The 23,987-nt window shown below is 53.6% G+C and overlaps 1 protein-coding gene across 2 annotated transcripts in view; it reads right to left on the reverse strand.

Moving 5' to 3' along the window:
• LOC102452579 (uncharacterized) overlaps nt 1-20,522 on the reverse strand; it is a 30,144-nt gene extending 9,622 nt beyond the window's left edge. Inside the window, exons 1-10 of one of the 2 annotated variants that reach the window (XM_075911053.2) lie at nt 19,915-20,519; nt 15,234-15,398; nt 12,834-12,882; nt 10,970-11,119; nt 9,983-10,055; nt 8,941-9,135; nt 8,446-8,527; nt 7,886-8,005; nt 4,983-7,460; nt 1,631-1,761 (exon numbers count right to left, since the gene is read on the reverse strand). In XM_075911053.2, coding sequence (XP_075767168.2) covers nt 1,631-1,761; nt 4,983-7,460; nt 7,886-8,005; nt 8,446-8,527; nt 8,941-9,135; nt 9,983-10,055; nt 10,970-11,119; nt 12,834-12,882; nt 15,234-15,398; nt 19,915-20,061 — 3,590 coding nt within the window. In that variant the 5' untranslated portion in view covers nt 20,062-20,519. Of the gene's footprint in view, nt 1-1,630; nt 1,762-4,982; nt 7,461-7,885; nt 8,006-8,445; nt 8,528-8,940; nt 9,136-9,982; nt 10,056-10,969; nt 11,120-12,833; nt 12,883-15,233; nt 15,399-19,914 lie in introns of both variants that reach the window. The other variant, XM_089773842.1, reaches the window with a different exon arrangement.
• Nucleotides 20,523-23,987: the final 3,465 nt, after the last annotated feature.

A 23,987-nucleotide genomic window follows, 5' to 3' on the forward strand; every position in this document is an offset into this window, starting at 1 on the left:
TTACCTCCCTCAACCAGTAATGGCCCCACACCCTTTCTTCTTGCTCACATGCCTGCAGAAACCTTTTTTGTTACCCCTCACATCCCTTGCTAGCTGGAATTCCAACTGCACTTTCGCCTTCTTGATAACACCTCTGTATTCTCGAGCAATATATTGATACTCCTCCCTAGTCATCTGTCCAAGTTTCCACTTCTTGTCAGCTTCCTTTTGTGTTTAAGCTCACCAAGGATTTCCCCGATAAGCCAACCTGGTCACCTACCATATTTGCTTTTCTTACTGCGCATCAGGATGGTTTCTTCCTGTGCCTTCAATAAGGCTTCTTTAAAATACTGCCAGTTCTCCTGGACTCCTTTCCCCTTCATGTAAGCATTCCCCAGAATCCTGCCCATCAGTTCTCTGAGGGAGTCAAAGTCTGCTCTTCTGAATTCCAGGGTGTGTATTTTGCTACTCTTCCTTCTTCCTTTGGTCAGGATCCTGAAATCTACCATCTCATGATCACTGCTTCTGAGGTTGTCATCCGCCTCTACACTTCCCCTACCAGTTCCTCCCTGTTTGTGAGCAGCAGGTCAAACTGCACATGGCCCCTGGTAGGTTCCTTCAGCACTTGTACCAAGAAGTTATCCCCAACATTCTCCCAAAAACTTCCTGCATTGTCTGTGTACTGCCGTATTGGTCTCCCAACAGATGTCAGGGTGATTAAAGTCCCCAATGAGAACCAGGGCCTTCAATCTGGAAGCTTCTCTCGGTTGTCTGAAGAAAGCCTGGTCTACCTCATCCACCTGATCCGGTGGTCTATAGCAGATCCCAATCACAACATCACTCCTGTTGCTTCCACCTCTAAACTTAACCCGTAGACTCTCAACAGGCTTTTCACTCTCTATATACTGGTCTGCAGGTGTCCTTCCCACACCCCAGCACACATTCTCTGCACATGTCTCACCCACACTGCAGCACATTATCAAACTCCCTCCCACACTCCAGTGCATGCTGTCTGCCAAGGTCCCTCCCACACCCCAGCGCATGCTGTCGGCCAGCATCCCTCCCACACCCTAGCGCATGCTGTCTGCCAGCGTCCCTCCCACACTGCAGTGCATGCTGCCTGCCAGCATCCCTCCCACACCCCAGCGCATGCTGTCTGCCAGCGTCCCTCCCACACCCCAGCGCATGCTGTCTGCCAAGGTCCCTCCCACACCCCAGCGCATGCTGTCTGCCAGCATCCCTCCCACACCGCAGTGCACATGTCCCACCCACACCACAGCGTGGTGTCAACCTCCCTCACACAGCCCAGCACATGCTGTCTGTCAATGTCCCTTCTACACCCCAGAGCACATTGTCTGCACATGTCGCAACCACACTCCAGTGTGCTGTCAACCTCCCTCCCACACCGCAGCGCATGCTGTCTGCCAACGTCCCTCCCACACCACAGTGCATGCTATCTGCCAACGTCCCTCCCACACCCCAGCGCATGCTGTCTGCCAGCGTCCTTCCCACACTCTGACACATGCTGTTTGCAGACATCCCTCCCTTTTTCACAATATGGGAAAGGCAGGGTGCACTCAACCCCTGCACCAGGATCCCCTGCTATATTCATTCCTCTATGTCCCTTCCCAGTTGACCAAGTGCCCCTTACCGCTCTGAGCGCATCTTCTCATCCTTCATATCCACTTTGCTGATTGTCTTTGAGGTTGTCACACTGATCTCCTTCCCATCCACAACAAACTTCCGGGTTTTCCTCACTGTTCTTCTTAGGGCAACAGGCTCCTGAGATCAGAAATGGGGTTTTAAGCTCACAACAAGCCTAGAATCCACAAATTCAGAGCGAAACCCAACAAAATAACTGATGTGGAGTCAGCGTCAGCCTGCACCACAGAATTCCATTTGCTCCTGTACCACTCAGGGCCCAGATAACCATGAGGACTGACACAAGCGTTCACTCTGTTCTTTCTCGGGGGAGCTCCCAGAGAAGCCAAGTCACTGCCTGAGAAAGGACTGAGTCAAAACTCATAGATTCACAGACAGCAAGGCCAGAAGAGCCACCATAATCATCCAGTGTGATCTCCTGCACATTGCCAGCCATAGAACTGCACCCACTCTCTCTAATTCAGACCAGCACATGACCTGCACCCCTTGACATTCCCTCAACCCAGGGCCTCTCCCAATCTGACTTAGCGGAAAATTCCTTTCCTACCCCCAAAACAGCAGCCAGTTAGACACTGCACATGTGGGCAAGACCCACCAGGCAGCTACCTGGGAAAGAATCCTCTGCAGTAACTCAGTGCCCTCTCCACCTAGTGTCCCATCTCCGGCCATTGGAGATATTTGCCATTAGCAGTCACAGGTCAGCTCCATGCCCTCGGGGGCAGCTCCTCCTTCCCGCCATAAACTTACCAAGCTCAGGTAGGTCTTTGCCCCCACTGCTCCTCTTGGGAGGCTGTTCCAGACTTTCACCCCTTTGATGGCTAGAAACCATTGATACATTTCAAGCCTAAACTTGTTGATGGCCAGTTTCTATCCATTTGTTCTTGTGCCCACATTGACCCTTAACTTGAATAACTCCTCTCCCCCCGGTATTTATCCCTTTGATGTATTTATAGAGAGCAATCAAAGCCTCCCTCAGCCTTCGTTTCCTTAGGCTAAACAAGCCAAACTCTTTGAGTCTCTCTGATAAGGTGGGTTTTCCATTCCTCTGATCCTCTTAGTAGCTCAGCAGTTCATCTGTTCCAGTCTGAATTCAACTTTCTTACATGGAGACCAGAACTGCACTCAGGGTTCCCAGATAAAGACTTTGAATATTTTTGAAGCGTGTTAGGGACAATTTCTGGGGGCAAGTGCTGAAGGAACAAACTAGGGATAGTCTGTTCCCCACCACTCAGGTTGTTCTCCTCTTTCACTTCTAACCGATATGCCCCAGGTTATATCAAAAAATTCTGGTTTTAGTCCCCATGTACATGACCTTGCACTTTGCATTATTACATTTCATCCGATTTCTATTATTCCAGTTTTCAAGGTCATTCAGATCTTCTTGCATCTTCTTCTCTGGATTGAAAATACCTTCCTGCTTTGTGTCATCTGCAAATTTCATTAGCATGCTGTGATAGGTAGGCCTGACCACACGAGGCCAGACTGCCTGGAGCTGAAGGGCAGCCCAAAGCCAGCCATCCAATCACAGAATCATAGAATACTAGAACTGAAAGGGACCTTGAGAGGTCATTGAGTCCAGTCCCCTGCCCTCATGGCAGGACCAAGCACTGTCTAGACTAGGGTCTCCCAACCTATGGGTCGGGATCCAAATATGGGTCATTATTACATTTCAAAAGGGTCACCAAGTGTCTCCCTGGGTGGCTCTGCCTCCCTCCCTCCCCCGTTTTTAAATTGCCGTGGGTCACCAAGTCTTCCTGAATTGTCAAAATGGGTCCCCATCTGGAAAAGGTTGGGAACCGCTAGTCTAGACCATCCCTGATAGATGTCTATCCAATCTGCTCTTAAATATCTCCAGGGATGGAGATTCCACAACCTCCCTGGGCAATTTATTCCAGTGTTTAACCCCCCTGACAGGAAATTTTTCCCAATGTCCAACCTCAACCTCCCTTGCTGCAGTATAGGGAGCCTCCTGGTGGGAGGATGCGTTCCCAGGCAGCAGTTAGCAAGCAGCTTGTGGTACCTGAGTGTTATTGTGATGAATTGTTAAAACTGGCTCATCATGGTCCATTTGCAGGACATCTGGGTGTCAGCAAAACTGGTGATAGGCCGGAGCAAAATTTCTACTGACCCCACATGTTCAGGTCAGTGAGACAATATCACAGAAGCTGAGTTGTGACAGAAGCATAAGAAGTTAAGGGGGCCTAGCAAGGTGCCCCTGCAGCCTCTACCCATCATTGGGGAGGCCTTTGCCAGAGTGTCGGTGGGACCACTCCCAACGCCTTTCAGGAATGGGAAGGAGCCAGGAGCGGCCCGAGGCCGACTGCGGCAGCTGGCGCCCTAGGCGGAAGGTGCGGTCTGCGCCCCCGCCTGCATGGCCATCAATGGCCGTGACATCATCATTGGGCGCCCGGGCCCGCGGCGCCCTAGGAAACTGCCTAGTTTGCCTAGGTCCACGGGCCGCCCTTGGAAGGAGCACATCTTTGTGGGGCAGATTTTGCCAACAGGTACCTTGAAGCTGTAGCTTTGTCTAATGTGGAGGCAGAGACAGTAGCAGCAGCTTTGTTTGCTATTTTTAGCAGGGTGGGTTTCCCCAAGGAAATTCCATCTGGCTGTGGGTCTAACTTCATGTTGGTTGTTTTCAGGCAGTTGTGAGGTGAAGCCCCCGAGGGCTGCTCCATACCACCCACAGACTAATGGGCTGGTGGCGAGTTCCCAAAGCCACGCACCATCCATACTCAGGCAAAGCTCCAGTGCAGGAGATTTTGGAACAGCTCCTCAGCCAGGGTAAAGTGCACGTGGCACCAGCGGGGAGTCTGTCCCACTGAGCACAGGCAGAGAAAAGAGTGTCGGGGTTGCTGCTGGCAGTTTAATCCATTTCTATGGCTTTTCTGTTTCACTATGTGCTGTGAGACACACACCATCCAGCACTGTGCTACTGGACTGCTTTGCACTGCCCAGCCACACAGCATGGCTCGGAATGGAGCCGGCCCTTGGAGCGGCCAGGGGAGAGCACAGCAGGATGATGTCCTGTCTGCAGCCACGAAATGGCAGCAAGTTGCTTTCTCCTTTACCCATGGCTGTCTCAGCCCTGACCCAATGGGACCCGTTTCTCAATTCCATCAGCTCAGTCCTCTCCAGGGAGCCAGTTTGTGCTGGGCCAGCTGTGTTACAGGGGCTCGGGGGGAATGGACACAGGACTTAGCATGCCAAGTCAGCCCACATCAGCCTCTCAGCCAGGCCCAGAGACAGCCCTAGAGATAAAAGGCCCCAGGCCTCAGCCCCTGGCAGCCCATCCCACCCCCATACAAAGCATTCTGGACTCATGTGCCGTGCCACCGTACCTGTGTGATGTCTTGCACATGGCATGGGGGCTGCAGCCTGGCAGAAGGAAGGTGGTGGTGTATGTCAGACTCTGTAGCGCCTGGTGACGTCAGCGTCTCTTCTCCTTGGCTTTGTATTAAACCATCATTTAAGGTCGAATCTCCCTTACCACTAGGATCTTTTCCATCTCTCATTGCTCCTCTATCAGCTGCTTGTTCCAGGGGCTCCTCACCAAAGCTCACTCTCTTCTGTACCTTTGGGTGCTCAGGAGGTGCCCTCTGGGGTTCTGGCACAGCTCCGTTCCCCAGTGGGGCACTTATCTCTTCTTTTCCAGCTCCTGAAGCCCCTTCTGGATCCTGAGCAGCCTCTGCCAGATCTTCTCCAGGTGGGCGTCTCTCTTCCTTCGCTGTTTCTCTACCATGTACGCCTCCCTCAGCTTTATGATTTCTGTCCTCAACAACATGTAATGGGCCACCTCTAGAGCTGTCTATTGTGTCTTTCATTTTCTCCCCTGAGTGTGCTTTGGCTGGCACCAGGCTCTCCTCAGGGGAGATATCCACCACTGAGTTTTCAGCCTCTAAATTTAAATGTCCCAGTGTTGTGTTGCCTTCCTGGGCTCTCTCTTTTGCAGGCCCCAGTATCTCCTGGCTGGAGGTGTCCACCTCTGCACTTTGGTCTCCATTGAAATATTCCTCCACAACCTGCTTTACAGGAACTCTTTCCGTCTCCTCACGTGCTGGCCCCATGATCTCCTTGGGGGAGGTGTCCACCCCTGACTGTGGGTCTTCATTTACAGGACCCCTTCTATAGTCTGGAATTTCTTCCTCAGTTTTCCCTCTTTCCTCTTTGGCTGGAACCTCTGTCTCTTTAGAAAATCTATTGCCCACTGTCTCAGTCTCTCCCATACAGTGTGGCTCTTGTTGCTCTTCTAGGGCTGCTGATCCCACCTTTATGTTTTCATTTGTGTTCTCCACATCTCCTTCTGTTTCATTTGTCACTGAGGATGGTTCTGGCTCCTGCTGATTCTCATCGCTCTGGGCTAGTTCCTTGGGGAGCTGTTCCTTCTCACTTTCACAGGGTGTCTGCTCTGCTATTGCTCGTACTTCTGCTGCAGGTAAGCAATTTTCAGTCTGTAATCTAACCCCACTTGTTCCCTGGTTGACACACGTTCCAGAGCCTTTGGGCCAGACGTGTCGCCAGGATTCTGTGATGCTCAGACCTCCTGTGCTCGTCTGACAAAGGTCTAGAGCTGCTATTAGCCGCATGCCCTCGCTCAGGTCCAGCTTTGCACGAGGGCTGGGCACAGACGCACAATCCAGGTAATGGTTCATGGCTAGGCGCCGCATTTCCTCTGTCCTTTCAGCCTGAGTCCTCAGTCTCCTGGGACCGGGGGCAGGATTCTCATCCCCTGTCTGCCCTTCTCCCATCCCAGCTGAGCGTTCAGACATGTCCCACTTGGCTGCTCCTGCATGTTCATGCAGAGACAATAAATCACAGGTAGGGTCGTGATTTGACAGGCTTTCCGTGGGACTCCCTGAGTGCAAACTGGGGCACGTCGGGGTTCTGCCCTCTAGGCCTGGAGCAGCCTGGTGACTCTCTGGAGTACTGCAGGCTTCTGGGGAGGGAATTCTGTCTGTTGTGGGGGACTCACAGAGTTTAAAACCTGCCTGAATCCCTTCCAATACAGACTTGGCCTGATCATCAGCAGTTTCTGCTGCTTCTCTTTCCGGCTCTTGCCCTTCGGCTGGATCTGTAGATGGTGCTAAATGATTTGGCTCAATATACAGTTCTTTTGCTGGAGCTGGTCTCTCTACAGGGCTAGCCTCTTTTTCACGGCGGTCTATAAATTGCGTCTCTGCTTCTAGTTTGAGTGCTGCTGTTCCTTCTAGTGTGCCTGGCCGTCCCACACACGGCTGAGGCTCAGGACACTCAGACAGCTGCTCCTCCTCCAGCCCCTCTTTCCCAGTGGCTGCATGCACCCCAGGCTCGCCACTGACCCCACGTTGTTTGCTGCCATTTTCTTGTGTCTTGAATCCACCAAAGAATGACCTGCGTCTCATTAGCTTCAGGATGTCGGGGGGCCTTCGAGAGGGGAGCCTCATGGAGCCACGCAGCTCCCGGGAAGCCGCAAACAAGGGTGTGGACTTTCGCCTCATTTGTTTTAGGAAGTCAGAAGCTTTTTTTGCCCTCATCTGGGGACCACAGTGACCAGATTCCCCCTGAAGACTGGTGCTTCCCCCCGGTCCTGCAGACTCCAGCTGGGCAAGAGGGGAAGGGCTCCCTGTCTCATTCTTTGGAAACCCCATTTGCTCTTCCTGCTGACTCTCCTCTGTTGGCGCAGCAGACTGGCTGGCTGGCTGAGCCATCTCCATCTCCCCGCCAGCTCCTACCAGCCAGCAGGGAGGCACTTCCCTCCCCTCTAGGTTCTGGCTGGGTTTGGACAGTGTCTCCTGCTGGCAGGGACTGCTGCTGGAGGCCTTGTAGGAGCCATGCGGTGGCTGTTGGACCAAAAGGAGATGGGTTAGAGGCTGCATATGGATGTATCCTTTCCCATCCCAACCCCGGGAACCTGCCCTATCAAATCACGAGGCGCCAGTGGGCCAGATCATTGCTCTAGAGCCCAACATGCCTGGCCTTGCTCGCTCCACAACCCCAACACACCTGGATTCACACACTCTACTCCCCACTCCGGAAACTAGCCTTGCCCCCTATCACCCCAGCCTGTCCCTCCCAGCACATGGGTCTTGCTCTTTCTCTCCCGTGCAGCACACTTGGCCCCCCACTATCACCCCTCCCCCCAAGGCAGGCCAGGTTCAGCAGGGGCTCTTTGAGGGGCAGGCTGCCCTGGTCCACGTGGTCTGATGTTTCCCTTCCTGAGCTGACAGCCTTAAGAACACGAGAATGGGATTCAGTTGGTGCTTACTGACAGTACGTGTCCTTCTTCCTCCTCCTCCTCTTCCACCTCCTCCATCACCTCAGCCCTGGCCTCTGCAATCAACTCCCGCAGGGGCCTCTTCTCTGACACCTCTGCCACGAAGGGATGCTGGAAGGAAGCAAAGGCCCATACGGTGCAGTTCTCCACCAGATGGTCTCTGTCTGCCAGGCCCAGGGCCAGGGCCCAGCTGGTGTAAACTGCCCCATGATGTGAGCTCCACAAAACCAGGTGGAACCTGAGTTTCACTGCTGAGGGAAGGGGGATTCTGGGGCACAAGATGACATGAACTCCCCTCCGGTATTCCTTGTAAGCTGTGCACACATGCAGCCACTTAGGAGAGAGTCCAGTGCCGCCCAGTTGATTAGTAGAGCGCCCACAGCTAGGTTTGTGTTTATACTGGTAGTGCACATTTTCACAGGCCTTGGTGCACATAATTTATTCCACACATGGATGAGAAAGATTAAAGGGAACATTTCTCCCCTCGCCCGCACCCCCACTCTGCCCCTTCCTTGATTGGAGGACATGGCCAATGTGGGTGCGTGTCTCACCTGAAGGAGCTGGATGGCTGACCACCGGGCCTCGGGATTCCTCTCCAGCGATTTCCTCAGAAAATCTTTGAATTCCTCAGACCTGCAGGACACAGCAATGGACAATTCAGCCACTCTGTGCTGCTTCGCCCTGAGCTCTGCTAGCTCTGGGCTCCCCCAGGCAGCCTGGCCAAGGACCCTCCTTTAAGCCTAGGCAGGTGGTGGGAAGAAGACTCAGTTTGTGGCTAAGAAGTGGCCTAGAAGCTGGCACTCCTAGGAGCTAACTAGGTGACCTTGGCTCAGTGCCTGCAGCTGCCTTATGGGGTGATGGTAACCACCCATTACCAGCTTGCACCATGGACCAGAGTTACCAGGACATTGGTGCCCACCCCAGAGATGCTATCTGCTGAGCAGTGTGGGTTGCTGGAAGTGAGTGCCCTTGGACGTCACTGCTGTGGCCACGAAGGCGAGTTTCCAGAACGAGACATTGCAGGGTTCCCTGGTCAATGGACTCACCACCGCTTGGGATAGCACAGGGTGGGCGGGTGGGACTTGGAGATTTTCAGCAGCACCCTCATGGGGTTCAGCTCATGGTAGGGGGGCTCCATCTCCGCCATCTCGATCAGGGTGATCCCCAGGGACCAGATGTCAGCCTTGTAGTTGTAGGGGTTCTCCTTTGAGGTCTCACACTGCACCACTTCTGGAGCCATCCTGCACCCCAGGAGAAAGACAAGCTCACAACGGTTACTGGTGCCCCCTGCAGTCCACTGCCCTGGTGCACTCAGGGGACAGAGGTTTCAGCATCTGCCTTGCCCGGAGCATTTGCTGTCTACAGCACCAAGTGGCATGTCGGGCTGTCTTGCAAGTGGCCCAGGAATGAGGATGAGCTTGGCGTCTTTTCCATGGAGCCCATCCAGCGCTGCTCAGGCTCCTAAAGCGAGGCATGTGGGAACAGGGGGTCTGCCTAGGTGAAGTGGCTCAGGGCCAAAAGCCTGTTCGGCGCTCACCTGGGGCTGCAGATGCCACCCAATGTCAGGGGACAGCTGGAATTGACTACATCCTGCACCGGACACAGCTGGTCAAAAGGCCAAGAATTTATGATGGGAAACATCATTGTTTCTGGGTTTTTTTCAAAATTTCCTAGGAAATTTGTCACATTTGCAAAGAAAAGCCGGACTCGGAAACAGAAAAAAATCGTTTTATGAAACCATCGCCAGTAAAACAAAATATGGGTTTCAATATTAGCAAGCAACAATTTTTACCAAAAGCCAAGGATTGTCAGATTTTTTTCAGCTGCTGCTTTTTCATCCAAACCTCTTTTTGTATCACATTTTCCTTTTCAATAAAACACCCTTGTTGTGCTGAAATTATGCCAATGGAAACCCTTGGTTCCCGTTTCCCGTCTCTTGGCTCACTGGAGCTCAGCCTGCCCCTGAAGGGACAGTACTGACCATTTCTGATGCGTATCTACAGGCTCCAGAAGCCAGTCGAAAAGCACTTTGTTCCCAAGTCCATTACCCACAATGCCCTTCTGTCCCCAGACAGTGCTTGAACTTACCAATATGGTGTCCCAAGGAAGGATGCCCGTCGCTGCAGGGTGCGGGCATTTTTGGCAGAAACTCCAAAATCAGCTACGTGATAAAGAAAGAAGACAATGACTGTGAGTGGGCCTCGTTTCCTGGGGCTGAGCTCTCTGTGTATGTAACTCCATAGCAATGGAAGAGGGCACTTCACTGCTGCCAGTGGTGTTATGGCAGCCAAGTGTGTGACCCCTCGCTTGCCCACACCACCGCTACGGTTGCTCTGGGAACACGGTGCATCTCGCTGGCTGTGGCCCATAGCTCCTGCTGATCATGCACTAGAACGCTTCTGAGGGTAGAACTATCTGTGAGTTACCCAAAGGCATTAGCTAGCCTAGGGGGTACCTCTACCAGAAAAGCTATGCTGGCATTCCCCCTCCTGGAAGCTTGGTCCAGCAAGAGTCCTTTTGCTGGTGTAGCTGATACCAGGTTCCCAAAAGAAATGGGTTATGCCAGATAGCAAAAGGATATTTTTGCCAGTATAACTGTGTCTACACCAGGGCTTTTGCTGGCACAGCTACGTTGGTTGGTAGGGGATTTTTTCATGCTCCTAACCAATGTAGCCACTTTGTCAAAACTATTCATGGCCAATCAGGTCTCTAGGAGCATCTGTAATGTCTGAAAATGAAGTGAAATGGACGGGGGGGGGGGAAGGAAATTTAATTGCCAGGACCCCACATTTCCCTAGCTGGGACAGCACACCTGGAGCAGTGTGTGGACAGTGCAGGGCCACCTGCAACCCTACAGTGTGTTTACACCAAACACGTGACGGCTGACCAACCTCAGGTGCTGGCTACATGGAGCACAGGGACCAAAATCTGGTCCCTGCACATTTCACAAGCACTGGGGGAAGGTGGTGCAGCTCCCCTGCTGCAGGATCCTGGGTTGCTGCTAGGGAGTTGTACTGCCTTTGAGCACACGTGTCCCATCCCCAGCCTCCCCACTTCCCTTCCCAACAGGCTCACCCAGCTTGACATCCCCTTCCAAGGTCAGCAAGACATTCCCAGCCTTCAGGTCCCTGTGAATGATCTTGTGGCTGTGGAGATATTGTAGGGCCAGCAGGATCTGCCTGCAGGCCACTCGGATCTGCTCCTCAGTCAGGCCCTTCTCCAGCTCTGCAAACAGAGACCCCTCTGGGCAGTTAATGCTAACGGCCCACAACGCCTAGGGCACAGTGCAAGAACCATCATGACCCTCCCTCAGGACTGGGGTCTGACTCATGAGCCGGGTCTCCCTCTGCATAGCCAGCCCCTGTGGGTCTCCCGGGATCTCTGCTTGAACAACCAGGGGAGGGGCCCCTATGGCCTGGCTCGAGGTAGGCAGAAGTGGTGCAAGCAGACCTGCAAAGAAGCACTTGAAAGCTGGCCTCTCTCACCACAGAAGATGGTCCCTGCCTCACCTCATCTATTCCACAGAGCTGGGTGGCAGAATAGAAGTTGTTATGAAAGCAGCAGAAGGGTTCAGGGCTGTGTGTGCAGGCGCCGCGCAGACACCGAGAGAAGCCCTGGCCTGGAGGTACAGCTGGCCTAGCTAGTGTGGGTACAAAGGCAGCCTGGTACAGGGACTTCAGGATGAATCAGGGCCCCATTGAATGGGCAGAGCCAGAACCCGACCCTGCCCCAAAGAGCCTGTACTCTCAATAGATAGCCAGGCACAGGGGGAAACTGTGACACAAAGCCACTCGCTCAAAGTCACCAAGAGCCTGTGGCAAGACAGGAGTTTCAGCCATATCTCTCACATCCCCATCCCAGCCTTAAGCACAAGTTACTCTTTTCTCTGGGCCTTATTCACCTGGCGATTGGGAAGAGTGCTGCAGGGCTCTTGTGAGAGGCTGTAAAGAGCAGTAAGACTGGGGCTGAAAAGGGCTCGAGTTAGTGCAAATCACAGTTGCACTTTCAAAGCCCTGTCCAGGCTTTGGTGACACAGATCCTAGGATCTGAGGGTTGTGCCGGGGTGAATATGACACCAGGGGGAAAGGAAGTCTGGGGCGGCTTGTCTATACAAATATTTAGTTGGCGGCAGGCTAGGGTGTAAATCTGCCATGTACTGGCCTGCTGTGCACTAAGTGTCTGTGAGATCCCTGCTGCCATGCACTGGAATGTCCCTACGGCGCCTTGATCTAAGAGAGGGCCTGGAGCACCTTGCCTGGTACAAGATCTCAGGCCTGACCCAGAGCCTGTGAACCAAAGTCAGACTATGGATTAAAGCCAGCCCCTGAATGTGGCGCAGTTGCTACTGTCCCAGGTATTAGAAATTCACGTCAGCATAGCCCAGCTGGCACAGACACTGCCTAACTGGGCACAAGATTAGATGGTTTGACAAAACTGGCTAGAGGTGTTTTGTCCACGAGACGAGGAGGAACAAAGGGACGTAACAAACAGATGCCATGGAGCATGTAAGGGGGGGTGTAGTCGTGTATTCTAGTTGTTTGTCTCAGCCTATAAACGACCCTACTTCACCTTAATTCTTTGTCCAGGCAACGGGGGGGCAGTTGAAAGTCCCGTTGCTGACTGCTGGCCGAGTGCCTTCAAATCGAGTTGTGCTCGTGCTCTTCCTTTATGAGTCTGTAGAACTCCCAGGCTGCACTGCCTACTGATAACATGGGAGCTCCGAGGCAGCCTAGACAGTGTAATTGAGGCAACACCCTTCCAGTCTCCAGCACCTAATCACCCTGACTAGCACTAGCAAGGTCTGCTGAGCCAGCTGTCTGTGCACATGGAAAGCACACACACACACACACGCACGCACAAGCCAGCTGACAACACTGCTGTGTACTATGTGGTCATACAGACAGGCCCCTGGAGAGATGACAGGAGAATATTTACTTACCCAGCATTGCTGCATCCACTGCTCCTCCTGGGCAAAACTCAATCAGGATCTGAGAAGAGGGCAATATGTCAGAGCAGGGCCACGCCAATGGCACAGCGTCTAATCTCTTGACATGTCGGGGGTGCTGGCTTGGATACTCCCCATTCTCCCCACCCAGACAGTGTCACCTATCTGCTAGTCTCTCTTTCCCCACCATCAATGCCTCATTCTCTGACCCTGCCCTAGCTATCCCCCACTGCTGCTGGACTGATTGCACTGCTGTGATAAAGGCAACGATTCCCTAGACTTCCCTCCAACACCTCTGCTCTTAGTCGTGTTGAAACCCCAGTTTCCAGGGAGGAAGCAGAGATGGAGCTTCTTGGGCACAGAGAGGGCAGGACAGGCAGGCAGGGGGATTCCTGAGCGGCGAAGCTGCTGACTGTTCGTTCCTACAGCGTTCAGGGACTCAAGCACAGTGCATGGCTACGTCTAGACTGGCAGAATTTTCCGCAAATGCTTTTAACGGAAAAGTTTTCCGTTAAAAGCATTTGCGGAAAAGAGCGTCTAGATTGGCAGGATGCTTTTGCGCAAAAGCACTTTTCGCAGAAAAGCGTCCGTGCCAATCTAGATGGGCTTTTCCGCAAAAAAGCCCCGATTGCCATTTTCACGATCGGGGCTTTTTTGCGCAAAACAGATCTGAGCTGTCTACACTGGCCCTTTTCCGCAAAAGGACTTTTGCCCGAACGGGAGCAGCATAGTATTTCCGCAAGAAGCACTGATTTCAGACAGTAGGAAGTCAGTGTTCTTGTGGAAATTCAAGCGGCCAGTGTAGACAGCTGGCAAGTTTTTCTGCAAAAGCAGCTGCTTTTGCGGAAAAACTTGCCAGTCTAGACACAGCCCATGTGTTTCGTGAACAGTCAAGATCACACACCTGAGAATATCCCTGATTCGTGGCATTAATTTCTCATGCTAAAGGGAACAACTCTCCATGGCCTCAATTATGGCAATTGGCTCAGGTCCCAGGGCAACAGCTAGATTATTTTTTAAACTGACCACATTTAAAAAAAATCTCTTTTGTGTTAAAGCACCTGTGAAACCACATGCCCCAGGAGTACCTTTGTGGGTCCCTCTGCTCTTCTGTGGAGGATTAGAAGGGTCTTCGAGCAGACACCTCACATGCTCTGTCCCACACCTCCTCCCCTTCTCTCCCCACTGCTACTGGCTACTTCCTTAGCTGCCGTTTCTGATTTACTGCTTCCTGCCCAGGCCTGGGACAGGGCATGCCCAGAGCAGCACAAGAGCTAAATTATGCGTGAGGTAGGAAGTGTGTTTGGCTAGCAACCAAAATGAGACTGACTTCACTCACTGAGTGGAGGCTGCACAACGTGAACACATGGAGAAAAGCAGCATTATTTTGCTAACCTCCTCCCGCCACTGTCATGGGTGGCACTTTATCATTAAAAGCATTTCCGGAAAATCATGCCAATCTAGACTCAGCCATCGTGTGTGTTCTTGTGCAAGTAAATTTACAGTAAAGCGTCAGAACAGAGAGCTTCTTGTGCAAGAGTTATTTCTCTCCCCACGAGGAATAAGCCCTCTTGCCCAAGAGCTCTTGCACAAGAAGGCACTGTGGATGGGCAACAGGGGTTTCTTTGCACAAGAAACCCCTATGGCTAAAATGGCCCTCAGAGCTTTCTTGCGCACGAGAGCGTCCACACTGCCATGGACGCTCTTGTGGAAAAGCACGTCTCTTGTGCAAACGCACATGGCAGTGTGGACGTGCTCTTGCGCAAGAACTGTTTTGCACCAGAACGCTTAGGCAAAACAGTTCTCGCACGAGAAGCCTGCACTGTAGACGTAGCTGGGATGTTTGGGGAAGTGGTCCAGGGAAAAGGCTGTAGTATTGGGGCCAGATGAAAAACCCCATCAGGCGCTCCTATCTAGGATCCTTGGGTTGGAACCTGGAGTAGTGGGTGGGCCTGGGTTGCCCCAACCCTCCCCACACCACTAGAGTCTGCTCCTGGAAAGGGAGGCTAGAATTACGGAGGGGTTTCACCCCAATCCTTTGACTGCACCAATGATGTGAATAGCTCGGTAAGCGTGACTCTGGCCTCTAGAAAAGGTAAGCGGGAGCGTTGAGGGTCACAGAGAGCCACAATAACTGCCTAGGAGTGCGGGGCCCACAGGGCCTGGCCAGAGCTTTGCCACACTGCAAGAAGCTGTATGAGCTCCCTTGAGCTCAAAGGTTCACACAGCTGGTCCCAGTTACCTGCCCAGGGTGCCTGTGCTGGTAGGGTCATTAGCTCTTTCCAGGCCTTGCCTGGCACACTCAGCTTTCATCCTAAGGCTCAGTAGGGACCGTGGCCTGGGGCAAGCCTGGCTTGGGGGTCAACCCCTGGCAGGTTAGGTCCCGCAGCTCACCCACAGCCGGCCATCCCAGTACAGTGCATCCAGCAGCTTGACGATGTTTGGGTGATCACAGCCCGCAAGGATGTCGATCTCCACCATGTAATCTTCCAGCTCCTCCTCCCCCTGCGTATCAATCACCTTGGCAGCAGCCAGCACTCCTGTCACTCTGTTCTGTGCCTGGTGAGACAGAGGTCACATGTGCAGCGCAATCTTCAGTCAATCCCCTTTATTTCCCCAAACCTGCCCAGTCACCTTGGGAACAGCCAGATGCTGAGGGTCAGCTCTAGAAAATCCCCTAGTTCACATGATGTGGCACTTTTCATGTGAGGATCTCAAAGCACTTCCCACATGTTATACTCAGTGCCACTGAATTGCAGCCACCTCTTGAGGGGAAGATGGAAGCCAAGTAGGAAGAGAGGAAATCCCAGCAAACAGGCAACATGGCAAACTCAAATTCTCACAGAGCAACTTGATTGCTAACTCACTTAGCAACATTGTCAGCCGATCCAACCACACTCTGAGCCAGGCAGAGGAATCTGTCCTATCTTGAGGACTCTCCTGCCCCACCACCCCCATGAATATGATTCAATTCCATGGAGAGCTGGAGGCCTACTTTTACCGCCTCCACCTAAAGGAATATTTCTAACACACCAACGTGCAACAACCTCTGCCAATTGTACAGGAGGAAAGCGTCTATGTGGAACCCTACTAACAGTCGTAACGAGAGTCTTGACTTCTACATTGATTGCTTCCGCAAAAATGCCCGGGCTGACATTGTTAGCAAACAACAACATATAACACATAACCAAAGCCATGCAGACTGCAATACTATACAGTAAGGCTATGTCTAGACTGCAAGCCTCTTTCGAAAGAGAGCGTCTAGACTGCACGCGGAACTTTCGAAAGAGCAAGCCGCTTTTTCGAAAGAAAGCACCCAGTGAGTCTGGATGCTCTCTTTCGAAGAAGCCCTATTTACATTCAAGAACGCCTTCTTTCGAAAGAAGCACTTTCGAAAGAAGGCGTTCTTCCTCGTGAAATGAGGTTTACCGCCGTCGAAAAAAAAGCTGCGTTCTTTCGATTTAATTTCGAAAGAACGCGGCTGCAGTCTAGACGCAGGTGAAGTTTTTTCGGAAAAAGGCTACTTTTCCCGAAAAAACCCCTGAGTCTGGACACAGCCTAAGTCTCCAAAACAATTCTAGCATCATAATCCAAGAGGCTGACAAAGGGGGCGCTGTAGTCATCATGAACAGAACAGATTATCAACAGGAAGCAACCAGACAACTCACCAACTCCAGATTCTACAAGCTTCTCTCCTTTGATCCCACTAACTAAAGAATACCAAAAAACCCCTAAAACACCTGCTCGTGAAGTTCCCTGATACTGCTCAGCACCACATTTTCACAAACACCCCCTTCCTCTCCAGAGGCGTAGCGAGGGAGCTATGCGCCCAGGGCAAAGGCAAAATTGGCGCCCCCTCCTGCCAAATGGTGGGGGCCCAAACCTGGCTCATAGCTGAGCTCGACCCCGGGTGGAGTGGGGGGAGCTTGTACCGCATCTTACCCACCCCCTCCAGTTTGGGGCTGGGTCCCGCAAGCACTAATCCTTTGGCAGAGGTGGAGGGAGTCGGGCTGGGGGCGGAAAGGCGGGGAGCCGGTGGTGGCAGGCAGAGGAGTTATTTGTTGATTGCTAAAGAAACTATTGCAAAGATGCACACGCAGTTTGTAAGGGATCCGTCATGCTGCAAAAGCTACAATGTCAAGTTCCTGCACTACCACTGAGCTGTGACCCTCAATTCCATGGCCTCGAGATGGATCGGCTGTGAGCTGTAGTTCAAGGGAAGAGCTCTGGGCATACTGTCCCAACAAACAATGTCCAGTGTCATTTGGCCCAGGCTGGTTCTGTGTGCTGTACCCTGCGTCCCAGATACCCAGCTTTCTGTAGCAAGCTCCATGTGTTGAACAGATACATTCTTGTTCATATAATTCAGCACTGTCTTGAGGATATATCGCACTGACACTGAACCTGTGCACCCATGCCAAACACAAGCCACAAACAGATATGAAAGATAGTGCACCATCTCTGCTGAGACTTGATCAGCGGGAAAGGGAAGGAATGAGCTGACAGCCAATGAACTGACTGTTGGAAATCAAAAGACCTTCAAAACACTAGACCCAAGGAGAGTGAAGTAATGGTGTTGTATGGATGCTATGAATCCATGCACCCATGCCAAACACAAGCCACAAACAGATGTGCTTCAACATCAAACTGTCTGCTGGAATTTTTTGAGAGCGTCAGCAAGCATGTGGACAAGAGGGAGCTATAGTGTACTTAGATTTCCAGAAAGCTTTTGACATGGTCTTTAATCAATAGCTCTTATAAAATAAATAAATGAATGGAGATTGCCTATCTCCTAGAGCTGGAAGGGCCCTTGAAAAGTCATCGAGTCCAGTCCCCTGCTTTCACAGCAGGACCAAGGACCATCCCTGACAAATTTTTGCCCCAAACGGTCTCTGCAAGGATTGAACTCACAACCCTGGGTTTAACAGGCTATCCCTCCCCCCTTACACAAAGTATGCTGTCAAACTTTAAATAATAGCTGGTCTACAGTAACCTTCACTATAGCAAGCGACTCCAGCAGCCTTCCATGCCATACCAGGGAGAGTGGAGGGTCAGGGCTGTCCACCCCCGGCTGCTGGGCAGGAGGCTCAGAGATGTGGAGTGGCCCATTTGAGCAGTTTGGCATGGAATGAGCACACCTCATGGAGATGAATCCACCCTAAGGCAGCAGCTCTGAGATGTGTGAACTGCTCCACTCAGGGCAGGGGAAGCTGGAGACCCTGGGATATGACCCTGTGATCTGCCCGTTCTTATCTCCTCCCCCCAGTTCTTGGTGCACACTCCCCAATACCCTCTTCTCAGCAGGGCTTCCCCAGATCCTGGCTCGCATGGGGGACACAGAGAGGATCTCAGACCCCTCCAGAGGAACAAGCCCTGCCCCCTGCAGATTTCAACCCACATGATGGGGACCAGAGATGCTCAGACCTTCACAGATGGCCAAGGCATCCCAGATCTCTACACAAACACAGGGGCAGGCAATGAGGTTCAGACACCCCCAGATCTCAGAAGTGGAAGAGCAATGTCTGGGCCAGACCCCCCTAGAAGGCCTGCCCCCCTCAGACCCTGGCACACAGAGGAAGGGAATGTGGGGCTGACAGGCACTTCTCTTCCCAACATCCCATCCCTCCAGCTCCCTCCCCAACTCCTCTCCCAGTCCTACCCACCCACTTCCCATAATCACCCCATCTCTTGCTGCTCCCCAGACTCCTCTCCTCCATTCCCACTGAGTCACCTTCCCCTCCCAGCAGGCCTTGCATTTGTCATTTACGTTCTTTCCACGCTCCCCTCAGAGCGCATTGGATACCTCGGCAAGGCCAGGGGAGCAACAGCTTCCTCTCTGTCCAGTGGTGAGCTTGCAGGAGGGGCAGCCGGGCTGGTGCTGCCTGTGGCTGGTTAACATCCTGTTCCTAGGTACCCACAGCATTCAGTGATGCCCTACGGACGCTACAAGTGCCTCGAGACGGCCCTGCCTGGCTCCCTCTCCCAGAGTGGGGCTGGGAGGGCTGAGAGGCAGCGAATTATTCTTGGCCCTCGAGTGAGCAGCTGGGACTCTGACTCCTATAGAGCAGAACGCGAGACACGCTCTGGAACCCTTCCAGCCCCAGCCTGGCGCTGCATGAAGCTTGGAGCTGCCTGGGAGGCCGTGCCATGGGGCAGCCATGTTTCTTCCCCTCCCTGCGGCTCGGCTCTCAGCACAGAGCAGCAAGGCCCAGGTGCTGAGTGCATGTGCAAGGCCCTGCGGAAGTCATTGTGGTTTCTTAATTACCAGCGATTCTTGCTCTGCTAGACACCCTGCAAGCCGCTGGCAGGAACGGGTCTCCCCAAACCCTGGGAGTTCACGCCCCTGACCTTTAAGCTATTGGGCATGACCCTCTGTACCTCAGTTTCCCTATCTTTCAGAGGGAACTAAGATGCAGGGACTGAGGAGCTGTATGTGGAGGGGTTGAAGATCATGGCGAGAGGTAGAAAAACTAAATGATGAGGCTTTGTTATCAGCCTGATCCAGAGAGTTCGGGCAAGTGGCTCATTGCACCTGGCTGAGAGCTGAGTACAAGATCTGAGCACAGTGAGAAGGAAATAACAGAGCCCAGATTTCCAAAAGCAACCAGTGACTATGGGTGCTGGCCCTGAGCTTCCTTCCGGGGGCCTGATTTGGGGGGGCTGAAAAACTCTGAAAATCAGGGGTCTTTAAGGTGTTTCAGCTGGGCACCCACTATAGGGAATCCTTTTAAAACGCTTGCCCCGGAGGCACAGTGGTACACGCAGGACCCCTCCTGAAACCCACGTGTATTCCTCCTCCAAACAGTCCATTGCCCACACACCAAAGACCACAGGACCCCGGGAAGCGAGCCGGGACATTTCCTCTCACGTCCCTTCCTTCCCGGACCACCCAAACCAGAGGCCTGGTCCCCTCCACAGCATCTCTGGCCTCCCTCATTGCCGGTTTGTGGCCTGGCACAGTTCTGAACACTGGCCTTTGCTAAGGGACCAGGCTGGGCTGCTAGCCCTGACTTGGCCTGACTTCTGAGCAGAGGGGCCTAGCGATTGGGCCTATCCCAGCCCTTCCCCCACTTACCTTGAAGACTTTCCCAAAGGCGCCATCCCCCAGCTCCCCCAGCACAGTCCAAACGTCCTCGGGGTTGACATCTCGCTTCACATTCTCGTAGTGTCTCACCTTCTTCTTCTCCAGGCCCAAGCGGAAGAGCTTGAGGAGGAAGGCCATGGCATTGGGGCTGGTGGGGCAGGTCCCCTGGGCTCAGCCTGGCAAGGAAGAGTGCGGCCCAAAGGAGACCCCCATTCAGAGCCCTTAGAGGCACCACCAGAGACATGGTCGCTTCATAGCTGGGGAAATCTGTGTTGGGGGGATCCCTAGACAGAACCCTCTGGGGCACAGGGTGCCTGAGGGCTGGCGGACAGGAGGACAGGGGAGCCGAGGGCAGTAATACCAACGTTTATCTTCTCACGTTCCTGCGCCTCTGCAGTCTTGAGAATGCCTTCCAGCCACCACGACACCGCACAGGGCACCCCCACGCCATGTGCCTCGGCCACCAGCAAGCTCCCCCGCACCGGGGGCCTGGGACAGGACAGAGATGTTTGGAGCTGCTCAAAGAGCCCGCACGTTGCCTCCTGCCCCTAGCTCGCCGAAACACTAGTGCAGGAAGCAGGCTGCAGCGAGAGCGAGAGCTGGTGCTGCGCAGAGCGAACGGTTCTCACAGGATGTGTGGAGCCTGTGGGTAAATATAGCCTGCAGCATGAGAGCACGGTGCACTTCGTGCTAAAGGACGCCCTTGCCACCGGGGAGGTAGCTACAAAATGGCAGCTCATTAAACTCCCGCATCCCCTGGGCTAATGGACCAGCTCAGCCGGGCCTTGGCATCTGTGAACCACGCCTTGGAATCGTGTCTCCGCAACCCAGCCTGGAGCCAGCCCCCAGGCTAACGCCCTCTACCAATGGGGCTGGAACGCTCTTTAGAGTGAGGATGCTGTTCCTCTTGTGCCCTGTCGGCACCCCCTAGAGCTGGAGCTGGGAGCAGGCTGTGGCTCTGGGAGAAGAGGAGGTAGACAGAGGTAAGGGGGCAGAGGAGCCCCAGGAGCAGAGCCCTGGGTAAAACCTGGGGGTGCTGCAGGACACCCTCCCCCGCACCCATAGTTCCTGTGCCTCCTGTGGGCTAGATGTGGCTCTGGAAACCCCTTTCCCCAGTGCCTGCACTGTTCAAAGTCTCTAGTACCCAAGGTACTAGGGGCACTCTCTTTGCTGAACCCGTGGTAGGTTTTTATCCTCTTATGTGCACAAAACAACCCCCCATGCCATGCTAGTGTGGGGAGCGCATGCACCCTTCCCTGCAGGTGGCTCTCAGAGCAGCAAGCGCATGAGCCGAGCACAGAGGCGGAGTCTGGGGCATGGGGGCTGTTGCCTCCTTTCCCCAAACTGCAAGAGGCAGGCAGGCGGCCGGAATGCGCAGGGTGTTCTGCAAAAACAGCTTCCTGCTGCCAGGGGCCTGCACCTGTTGCTCCCTCTTTGCTGTTGTCCGAGGGGCTGCGAGTCCCAACCTGGTTTATAAGCAGAGTGATTCACAGGGGACTAAGACAAGAAAAGGCAGTTGGGTGTCTCCTAAAGTTAAAGGGCCCCGGGGACTTGCAAAAAGAGAGTGGCCTGAAGGATAGAAAGTTCCTGCAGGTTTTTTCCATTTGGCTCAATTGTTGAATCAAAGAGGTGGACAAAGGAAATGCAGCAGAGCTAATCTACCTGCATGTTCGCAAGGCAACGGGTGCTGTTCTACATGAGCACTCATTGGAGAATTTGGAGAAGATGGGAGCAATACAAGAACGGAGAGGTGGCTAAGGAATTGGCTGTGCGGGTGACTGCAGTGGGTCCCACTGAACGGTGTCAGGCCAGAGGTATTTGTTTGCAGTAGGGATGTAATAGTATAGTCGATTAACCGATAAGCATAGCTTATAGGTTAGTGCAGTGGTCCCCAACGTTTTGGGGCTGCCGGGCGCCTGGGAGCGGGGCTGCTCACGCGCCGCGCGTACGGGGGCGGGGCCATTCACGGGCCATGGGCCTGGGGGCAGGGGCCGGCCAGGTGCCGTGACCCTGGGCAGGAGCCGCCCAGGCGCTGTGTGCCCTGGGGCCAGCACCGGCATGTGCCACGCACCTGGGACCTGCTGCACACCCGGGGGTGGGGCCAGCCCAGATGTCTCCGCGGGCGCACGTAAATGGCCCGGCGGGCGCCATGGCACCTGCGGGCACCGCGTTGGGGACCACTGGGTTAGTGCTATAGACTACACACAATTCTACCCTCCCCCTCACCAGTCCATTTCTTAGCAGACTGGCCAACAGCCCAGCTCAGTCCTGGCTTGCGACGGGTCCAGGACCTACCTCTGCTGCGGCTCTGCTATCCTTGGTGGTTGGAGACGGGACACTGGCTGGGGAGGACTCTGAGTTACTGCAGCAAATTCTTTCCCAGGCTCTGGCTGGTGGGCCTTGCCCACATCCTCAGGATCTCACTGATCCCCGGATTTCCCCCAGGTCAGATTGGCAGAGACTTGGGGGGGGGGGAGAGTTTCACCTTCTTCTGCAGCGTGTCCCTTGCAGGTTTGAGCCAGTGTCAATGGTGAATTCACTTGAAATCTGTAACCCATGATTTGAGGACGTCAGCAGCTCAGCCAGAGGTTCGGGGTCTCCTGCAGGAGGGATGGGTGAGGTTCTGTGGCCTGCACCATGCAGGAGGTCAAATGAGATGATCATGTTGTTCCCTTAGGACTTCAGTAAGTGTATCCGAGTCAGACTGTGCGTTCCATTTTCACCCCAGCTAATGTCTGGAAGTGACTTGCCACAAGCTGCCAGCCAGGGCTCTGCCGAAGGGGGCAGGTGAGCCAGGACCCCCGTCTCTCCCACAGTCTGGTGTCCTGCTGCCAAGTCTGTCAGGGCTGGAACCATCCGAGGTTCCTCTGCTCAGGCTAGTTTTCCAACTTGATTCAGATGCTGCAGCCTGGTCACTCACCTCAGGAATGGTTGTATCGCCCCCTTGTGTGGACAAGTGGGTTGTACTCACAAAAGCTCATGATACCATCTTCAGTTGTCCCCGACCTTTGGGGGCTGCTGGGCGCCCGGGGATGGGGCCACTCTCGCACTGGGCCCCCGGGAGCGGGGCTGCGCACGCACTCAGGGTGGGGTGGGGCCGCCCCTGCGCCCGGAACCGGAATAGCCCATGCGCTGCATGCCCGGGACCGGCGCCGCTCCTGTGCCGTGCACCCAGGGACCGGCACTGCCCATATGCCATGCACCCGGGGCTGGCACATCCCTGCTACTTAGCCAGTCGGTCCCCAACCTGTAACAATGCTTGGGATTCTTCCATCCCAAGTGCAGGACTCTACACTTGTCCTTGTTGAACCTCATCAGATTTCTTTTGGCCCAATCCTCTAATCTGTCCAGGTCACTCTGGACCCTATCCCTGCCCTCCAGTGTATCTACCTCTCCCCCTAGTTTAGTGTCATCTGCAAACTTGCTGGGGGTGCAACCCATCCCCTCATCCAGATCATTAATAAAAATGTTGAACAAAACCAGCCCAAGAACTGATCCTTGGGGCACTCCGCTAGAAACCGACCGCCAACCCGACATCGAGCTGTTGATCACTACCCGGTGGCCCGACATTCTAGCCATCTTACAGTCCATTTAGCCAATCCATATTCCTTTAACTTGCTGACAAGAATATTGTGGGAGACCGAATCAAAAGCTTTGCTAAAGTCAAGGTATATCACAGCCACTGACTTTCCCACGTCCACAGAGCCAGTTACCTCATCATAGAAGCTAATCAGATTGGTCAAGCACGACTTGCCCTTCGTAAATCCATGTTGACTATTCCTGATCATTTTCCCCTCTTCCAAGTGTTTCAAAATGGATTAATTGAGGATCCCCTCCATGATTTTTCTGGGGACTGAGGTAAGGCTGACTGGTGTGTAGTTCCCTGGATTGTCCTTCTTCCCTTTTTTAAAGAGGGGCACTACATTTGCCTTTTTCCAGTCATCCGGGATCTCTCGTGATCTCCACAAGTTTTCAAAGATAATGGCCAAAGGCTCTGCAATGACACTTGCCAGCTCTCTCAGAACCCTCGGATGCATTAAATCCAGGCCCGTAGATTTGTGTAT

Source organism: Pelodiscus sinensis, chromosome 28 (genome assembly GCF_052426305.1).
Source record: "Pelodiscus sinensis isolate ZL-2025 chromosome 28, ASM5242630v1, whole genome shotgun sequence".
NCBI classification, from domain to species: domain Eukaryota; kingdom Metazoa; phylum Chordata; order Testudines; family Trionychidae; genus Pelodiscus; species Pelodiscus sinensis.